The following is an 8,450-nucleotide window of genomic DNA, read 5'->3' as shown; positions in this document are numbered from 1 at the left end:
TGGCCTCTGTTCTTTTTTTCTTTCTTTCTGTTTTGACTTGGGCTTACCTGACACATGCAGCTTAGTTCATAATCCCAAGGGCTGCGGTGCTCTGGGAGGAAGTATCGGCGTTCTGAAAGTGTAGTCAATAACTGTCTGTTTCCTTATATAACCACAGGATTGATGAGGAGGACAGTGTTTGGGTCACCTGCGCAAAGGGAGTTGAGGACAAGATGAAGGGGTGGGGAGCCCGGCTGCTGGCCCTGATTGATCTCCTCCTTCATCTCTCCTCCCCTTCCCAGGCTACTCCATTTGTCACTGCTCCCGCAGTTCCTGCTGCTAAGCCTCCTCTGTGTGTCACACTGCTGTCCAACCCCCTGCAGATTGAGATCTGCCTCCTCCTCCAGGTGGCCCTCAATGTCATATGACTTGGCTTCTGTCCCTCTCTCCTCTTGCAGTCTAGAGAAACCATTGGTCCCTCCAGCCCCCTCTCCAGAAGGGAGAGGTACTACTTTCCTTGCTTTTGTAACTTTGAACCTTGAAGACCCACATCAAGCTTGAGCCGGAGGCAGTGCCCGCTCCCCAGCAGTTAGTTAACTAACAGCCTTAGGCCCTGGAGCTTTCTCAGCTCTCAAATGCCGTATGCTTGTTGACGTCATTCTGTGTCCCACACTGAGCTTCGAGGATGCTCTATCAGGTTAGCGCCTTTCATCTCTACATCTCTAGATGTGCACACTTGACTGAACGAACCAACCTTATGTTAGAGCATTGTGAAGAAAATTAAATTAATAAAAGATGAAAATTATTGAGTGCAGTTACTTAGAACAGTGCCAGACATCGTTCTAAGCATTCTGCTTCAGTCTTTTCCTGCTGCTATAACCAATACCTTAGGCAGAGTAATTTATAAATAGCTCAAATGTGTTGCTCACTATCCTGAGACTAAGTCCAAGATCACAGTACCAGCAGATTCAGTGTCTGCTAAAGGCTCGCTTGTCAGAAAAGGCACTTTCTCAGTATGTTCCTGTGTGGAAGAAGCAGAAGCGTGAAAGGCATGTGGGGCTTTCACTTTGTGAGAGCACTAATCCCATGAATGAGGGTGGAACAGTGGAAAGTAGGCTGAGGCCTGGTCCCACTGCCAAGAGCTTGGGCATAGCAAGCTAGGGGCCAAGGCCAGGCCCCATCTGTAGTCTCAGTCTAGCAAACACAGCACTAATCACAATCACAAGTGATTGTGACCTAATCACTTCCTAATGACCTGTCTGGTGGTGCTTTTGCTTTGGGGAGTAAGTTTCAACATGAATTTTAGGGAGGGGCAAACATTCAAACCTTAGCATACACTAAATGTTATAACTTATTTGATCTTCAGAACCTGGTAATGTGTTAACATTGCCACTTTATAGAGCGGAAAATTATAAAGCTAAGATCACACACACAGCTGGTAAGAGAGAGATGTGGTTCTCAAGCCTCATCCTGCCTGTATCTGGCGGTGCCTTGTTCTTGGTGACTACAGCATGAATGTTAAAGTTCTGAGCCAGCACACACGGCTTACTTCCCCTCTATGTGAACTCAAGCCTTCCATAGCTCTTTCCCCAGCTTCTTTGTCTGAACCATCTGGGTGGCCCTTGGCTCCTGTGAATAGTCTCAGGGCTATGTTTGTCCTGCTCATCTAAATGGCAAACCCCCATTCATGCCACACATTATGTGTCCTGTATCCTCTCCATGAAGCAAGGATGGCTGAGTCCACAGACACAGGTGGCGGAGGGGAGCAAGGCACGACAGCCGACACAGAGCTCAGGAAAGGCAAGTGGAGGTGAGGGAAGGTCCTGGGCTAGTACCTGCGAACCACTTGCGAGCTCCTCCCACTCTCTCTATGATCAGGGGTAGAATTGGTGTGCTTGGTGACCAGTAGGCCACAAGAATATGCTCTGAAGGGCTCTAGGAAGACCAGGACTTGCCAGAGTTGCATGCCCTGGGATGGGGATACAGAAGGAGCAGGCTTAGGCAAAAATGTGTGCTTGATGATATACATGCTTGGCTTGAGACAAGAACTCAGCATCAGTAGAAAAGAAAAAAAATGAATGTTGGTTTCTTTTCTAGAGCCTTGTCATCTGCTTCCTCTAGGAGTGTTCTGATGTGAGAGCCAGGTGATTGCTGATGGCTGAGGGGGAACACGGGTAAGGCCCAGCCAGAATTACCAGGAGGTGGTGATGTGGTTTCCCTCTCAGGTCTGGGCTCAGCTTTTTTTGCCAAGATTGCACTGAACTTGGAATCTTCTAGTCTTCATTTTGAGCTTCAGTTTAACTTGAGGCTTCTGCATCATGGCCTGGAGCCCAGAAGCCAGGAATTCAGAGAAGCATGAGACACAACATGTTGGAGGTGCTGTTTGTCAGATGCTAGAGTTGAGAAGACTCCTGCCTTTCCACCCGCCATCTCCTCCTCCAGTTGCTCTAATCACTTACTATACTTACAGCCTTAAAAAGGGTTTCCAACCTGTCGAATAAATTACTGGGAGAAGTTAGATACTTCAGAACATTTATTAATGCACAAATAGTACTCTAAATATCCTGCAAGTCAGGCTAATTATCTAAACACTCTTAGGAAGTTCCTATTTTCACATTAACAATTGCTGTGCCAGTTTTAAGTCATTTTTTCATTCTAGAAGGTTCCCTAAAGTCCATTTTAGACATTTGATTAATCCAGTTTGATTTATTGTAGGTGCTTCTCCTAAAGAAGGAATTTAACCTCACTGTCATAAAGAATTCAGCCTCATTATTCATTAGGTGGTCTTATCTGTAATTCTATTGTGAAGGTTAAGGATTTGTTAATTTAAGAAGGTTCCTGTGCTTTGGTGAAAGTTGTTTATTCTGTGGAAATGATGAGTGAATCTGGGTCCCTGCCTGGCCTGAGTTTGCCATTCAGACCTATGTAATTTCCAGAATTATTTCCAGAAGAGAATTATTTCTCTTCTGGAACTTAAAGGCTGTGTGACCCAGTAGGTAACAAGGACATCTGACAGTGGCTGAGGACTTCTTAACTGTAATAACTCTTGCTAAGGGCTGTCATTGTTTCCTGGGTATGAATATGAATCTCAGTTTCCAACTGTCTTGATAATCAAAGGGGACTTGAAAAATAGATCCAGCAACCTCAGTGGACAAGGGGACAAGGGACAGGTAGGTCACCACTAAATCAGTGGTGTTGTATCCATCCTCTGAACTTGGGAAGTGCCATGGGCAGAGGAATGAATCCACAGAGAAAAGACTACTTCTTGAATGTGTGATTCAGTATGTTTAGTGAATAAAAAGTGAGTGAATCTAGACTCTAGATGCAAGACATGACAGCCAACTCTGTTGCCTTTCTTACCCCAAGGGCAGTGAGTTAATGGTTAAGAGTCATGACAGAGACCTTTCTATCTGTCTCCAACCTAAGGAGGGAAGATTGTAAACTTAGTGACACAAACTCAAAAAGAAGAAAATCTAACAAGCTAGGGAGAAGTAGACCAATTTGTGATTCTCAGTAGGACAAGCCCTGACTGTTACTTGGGGCAAGCAGGCCTTGGGGAAACCCAGCCTCCTAAAACCTTACCCAAGGTAAGGTTGTGATATATCGCTGAGGTTCCCTTCCTATAGTCTTCTGCAAGCGGAATTTCTGGAGGACCTAGGGCAAGGTGTTAACATCCCCAGGAGCAAGGCCAGGAGGGCAGTGTAGGGAGATCCTCAGAACAAGTACAGCTTAGTCACCAGCTCCTGAAGGGTAAAACTGGGCTGGGTCAGTTGTCAAGGCCCTCAAAGAACAGAATGAGGGATGGAATGCACCATGCTCTGAATTCTAATTCTTCAGTAATGATTCTGAAACCCACATATTGCAGTAAGTCAGGCAAACTTAGCCCTAAGCAGTTAGAATTAGTGAAGTTTTTAAGTAGGTGTCCATTTCAGTTTCACTCCTTGGTTAAGCCTTATGTAACCTCCATCCAAAATCTTTATTCTGGATTTCTCGATGACCTTCTCCCCTTAGGAAGTCAGTCCTAAAACAGCAACCCATGATGAGAATCCCAGCTTGTGTTTGATGGCTCTTTGTGAGCCCTGCCATCTCCCCTAGTGAGTCTCCTTCATCTGTGGGCTGTAGGCAGGGGCAAGAACTTCCCCCTGCCATGGAGAGAAGGAAGAGAATGGGAGGGGATGTGAGGAAATGACAGTATCTAACCCTATTCTGATGCAATCCCTCCCAGTTCTCTGCAGGGCTTCTAGTAATATGGAACCAGGAGAAAACCAGGAATAGTGAGAAGAGCCCTATCAATACCAGCTCTACATCCTGACCCAGGGAGTGGGCTGAACATAGGGCATCTAGGTATGCTCAGGGAATTGGAGGCCAGTGGACCTATGGGTGATAAGTTGGAGTGCAGCAGATTGTGAACAGTGTGAATTAATGTGCAATGGAGTACTTGGCAGGCCTTCCTCTGTGTCCTATAGGACTTCTGTGGAATCCAGGTCATGTATCAGACCCACTTTGACTCCATTATAATGATCCAAAGAGCAGGATTCCCCAGTGCCTGGTCACTGTCACAAGGTGATGCCTGTGGTTCTTCTGGAGCCCATCCCATGCCAATCCTTAGAATTCTTGGAAGCCCTGTCCCTGTAGTGTGTCTGGACCTTCAGTAGGAAAAGTCTGAGCTGTCACTCATTCTATATATGAAAGGTTTGGCCCAGACAGGACACTGTAGCCAGGAAAGCCACAACTGGAAGCAGGAAGCCCCATCTTGCCCTGCCCCTAGGAAGTTACCTGTGACGCCATCTTCCCGCCCCTGGGAATTTACATATGGCGCCAAACCTAGGACCAATGGGCTACCTGTGTATCCCTAATGCCCGCCTTAGGTTCCACCCCAAACCGAGGTTATTTACAGGCCCCCACGCCACGTGTCCGCCGGAGAGATCGCCTGACGCCAGCGGTGGGGTTGCGGGTCATCTCTCTCCGTGTTCTCAGAATAAAGGCCGCTTTTTATTTTATATTTCTCATCTTTTGTTAATATTTTTCATCTTTTGGAAATAACTCTATCAATATCATCACTACAGACACTCTTCTAGCAACCAGTCTTTATTCATTTTTTAAAAAAGGAAATCCAAATAAGTTAGCAAAAAAAAAAAAATACAAAATAATGGCAAAACCACACGATGCTTAGTTAACAAAAGAAATCACCCCAAGACCCACCCTCTTTCCCCCTGCCTGTCCCTGGCATCTTCAGCACAGGAGACCTTGGTCAGATGGCAGCTTTACAAACAACACACGAAACAGAACAGAACAAAACATAAAGCTACTGGAAGGTTCCCAATATAAACTGCAAAAGCTTGGCCCCCCAGGAACTTGGGAACAGAGGATTGTTCCTCTCCCTTTCTTTTCTCTCAATTCAGGGCAGGCCCAGCCCAGCCACTGGCATCAAGGAGAGACTAGAACAGGAGATGTGTACACTTACCCAGGTAAGGACACTGGCTTTGTCTCTCAAACTGTCTCATTTAGAGGTTGGAGTTAGAGGCTACATTATGAGAAAAAGGAAACTCCTGAGTTTGCCCCCTCAGGAGGGAGCATGCGCAAGGGAGCTCTCTGGCCCCCAGCTTTATCTCCTTGGAAAGGGGATGCCTCTGCTCTAAGGAGTCAGCTAAATGAGGGCATCCATCTCGGTGCTGAGTGGTGCATTAACCTTATATGGATGAGAAGGGGGGTAGTCTGGCCTATGGCAGTCCCGGGTTATCTTCCCAGCATCAGGATAGCCTAGTGGAGGAGGCTCCTGCTGCAGAAGTGGTGGCACCTATGGCCAGTTGAGGAGCTCACATGAACACCCAGCCTGGTGGACACTCAGTTAGGCATAGTTTCATTTGGGAAGGCCACAGACACATCTTCCACTGTGATGCTGTCCACGATGGAGGTGAGGGAGTGCAGATTGTGGGCATCAGTAGGGTCAGCAGCCAGCAGATGATCTGTAAGGAGAAGGTCGGGAGGCAGGGATGGCTGAGACCCTTGAGGATTTCCAGGACAGATGGGTGGGTAAAACTCAGGAATCCTATTTCCTACTCCCCACTTTCCCCATGCTGTGAGTTTGTGTGCATGTGTGTGTACTTGTGTGTGCACACATGTGTATGTGCTTATATGCATGCCTCGGAACTTCCCTAGTGGTATATGGATTTGTTAGCAGTGATTCCAGGATGCAGCCAGGATAGTGCATTTGTGAGACCAAAACTGTCCTTCACTGGGCCCAGTTTTGCAGCACTGAGTCAGCAATTCCCAGGAACCCCTGGGCAGGGACAGGTCAATCTCCAGGTACCAGCTGGTTGCAGCAAGAGCCATGACCACTCCTTAGCTAGTCCAAGCTGCAGGAAGGCACAGGGCCTCCCAGCCTTCCATTTGGGACCATGGGTCAGCAGGTCCCTGGAGAAGCCTCAGGAAGAAGTATGGAGCAGGGATTAAGGTAAGGGGAGGACCCAGCCTAGGAGGGATTTAGGGATTGATTCAGGGTCAGGCTTCACTCACCACCTGGGTTGGGACTGAACTCCAGTGCGCTGCCCCACTCCGGACTGCAGGAGGCACTGTGGGAGCTACATTCACTGGGCACCTGCAAACAGGGACAAGGCCCAAGGTCAAGGCCCAACCATCCCTGAATGTGTCCCTGCCTTGCCCAAGCCTACAGAGCTGCAGTGGGTTCTGAGGGTGAGCCACAGGCTGGGGCCCTCCAGCCCCCCACCTTGGAATGTTCACATCACTGGCCTTCCTTCTAGGCCTTCGTGGTCTCCATCCTAGATGGTGGTTCCACCTTTACAGGTATCAGCTTAGAGAGATCTCTGGCTTTCCTGATCCTGGGATATGGGTGACTAAGCAGAGTGGCCCAACCAAGGGTGATTTGTGAGCAGGGCTACTAGGGTTCTGATGAGATGGGGTGGGCTTTGTCTGCTTAGCTACACCCAGGATGGGGGTACTCTTTGGTGAGTACTTGGCTTGGCCCTTTAGGCTGTAGCATCGGCTTGGAGATCAGCTCTCACTCCAGTGCAGGCTGTGGACTCACTCCTGTGCCAGCCCCACCCCATCTCCATCTCCTGCCCTCTGCCCTTATGCTATCTGGAAAGAGCAAGGGAAGACAGATGGTCATCTGGAGAGCCAGCTTTAGACCACTGGCACCTGCTTCAGCCCTCTGATGAGCACCTCCATGGCGTCCTGGGATGTTCAGGGGCCTTCCCTGGGCCTTCCCCCTGGGCAGGTGGAGGAGCCACTTACCGTAGACTGTGGCCCACCCGCGCCTCGGTAGCGCAGGTCACGCTCCTCCTGGTTGAGGGAGCTGAGCAGGGCCTGCAGGCGTTCGATGTACTGGATGGCGCTGCGCAGGATCTCTACCTTGGGCAGCCGCTGGTTGGGGTTCAGCAGGGTGCTCCTCTTCAGGGCCTCAAAGGCCTCGTTCACCTTCTTGAGCCTGCGCTTCTCCCTCAGTGTGGCCGCCCTCCTCCGGTCCACGGACACCGACTTCCTCTTACACACCTTACATGCCCATGGCAAGCACTGGCCTGGACAGTGCTCGGGGGTCCCCAGCCCCTTATCTTCTAGGGGCCCTCGGGTCTCCGGGCTCAGGCTGAGCTCAGTCCGCTCATAGCCCGGTGGCTCAAAACCCTGGAGGTGGACAGGCAGGTAGTTCTCCCCGTCATAGAAGCGGGGTTCCTGGTAGAAGTAGGGGGATGTCTCATACAGCTCCATGGGGTCGGAAAAGATTTGTTCCTGCCACTGGCCCCCAAGCTCCTGCAGCCCCTCTCGCCAACTGCTGGGTGCCATTTAAACCCTCCCTGCTGGCATGGAACCAGAGATAAATATAGCCAACGCCACAGAAACCTGAGCCCCCCTCTAAGCTGTTGCTGCACATCAAGACGTTTACAGTGGATTAGATGTGATTCCCCTTCCCTCTCCCCGTGGCCCCCACCCCACCCAGCCAGCCTGCCCCTGCCGGGGTGGCTCCTGTGCACGGGTCGGGAAGCCGTCGGGTGTAATTTGATTAGTTTTCATTTCTGGACAGCCCCTGTGGGGCCGGGGAGGTGGGGGAGGACACATTCCCCTCTCATCTGCTCCTTTCAATTACTCCTGGTCAAGCAGGCGCAGGCCTGCTGCCTCCTTGTAGTCCCAAAGCAGCAGGGTGGGTGCAGGGGAGGAGGAAACGTGGAAGGGCTTGGATTCGCTGGAAAGTGCTTTTCCACTCAGTCTGTCTCCCTGCTTCCTGACAGCACCTTAACTACTCAGCATCAGCCCATAGACTTCCCTCTTCAAAGAACAGAATTGTTTGAAATTTGGGGCATGTGTGGGTGCCCAGGGGTAAGAAGGACTGAAATTCAGAGGCACAAATAGACTCAACTTCTGGGTTTCTAAAGCAGCTTTGATCTTATTCTTTTGGAGGATTTTTAAAAATTAGGGGCCAGGGGAAGGTTTCTGTTTAATACAATTGGTCAGGGTCA

General features: G+C 49.6%; 1 protein-coding gene across 1 annotated transcript; it reads right to left on the bottom strand.

Annotated features, from left to right (window-relative positions):
• Positions 1-5,051: 5,051 nt before the first annotated feature.
• Myog (myogenin) lies at positions 5,052-7,773 on the bottom strand. Its single transcript, XM_003474821.3, has 3 exons — positions 7,234-7,773; positions 6,496-6,577; positions 5,052-5,945 (listed from the first exon to the last, which is right to left on the bottom strand). The coding sequence occupies exons 1-3, from the start codon at positions 7,702-7,704 to the stop codon at positions 5,824-5,826; spliced, it is 675 nt and encodes a 224-aa protein (XP_003474869.1). The 5' UTR covers positions 7,705-7,773; the 3' UTR covers positions 5,052-5,823.
• Between the last annotated feature and the right edge of the window lie 677 nt (positions 7,774-8,450).

The sequence above is a fragment of the Cavia porcellus genome, unplaced genomic scaffold, assembly GCF_034190915.1.
Source record: "Cavia porcellus strain 051 isolate PalLab524CR breed Dunkin Hartley unplaced genomic scaffold, mCavPor4.1 scaffold_29, whole genome shotgun sequence".
NCBI classification, from domain to species: Eukaryota; Metazoa; Chordata; class Mammalia; order Rodentia; family Caviidae; genus Cavia; species Cavia porcellus.
Note: the sequence above shows the minus strand (reverse complement) of the source record. Positions and strands in the feature narration are given on the sequence as shown.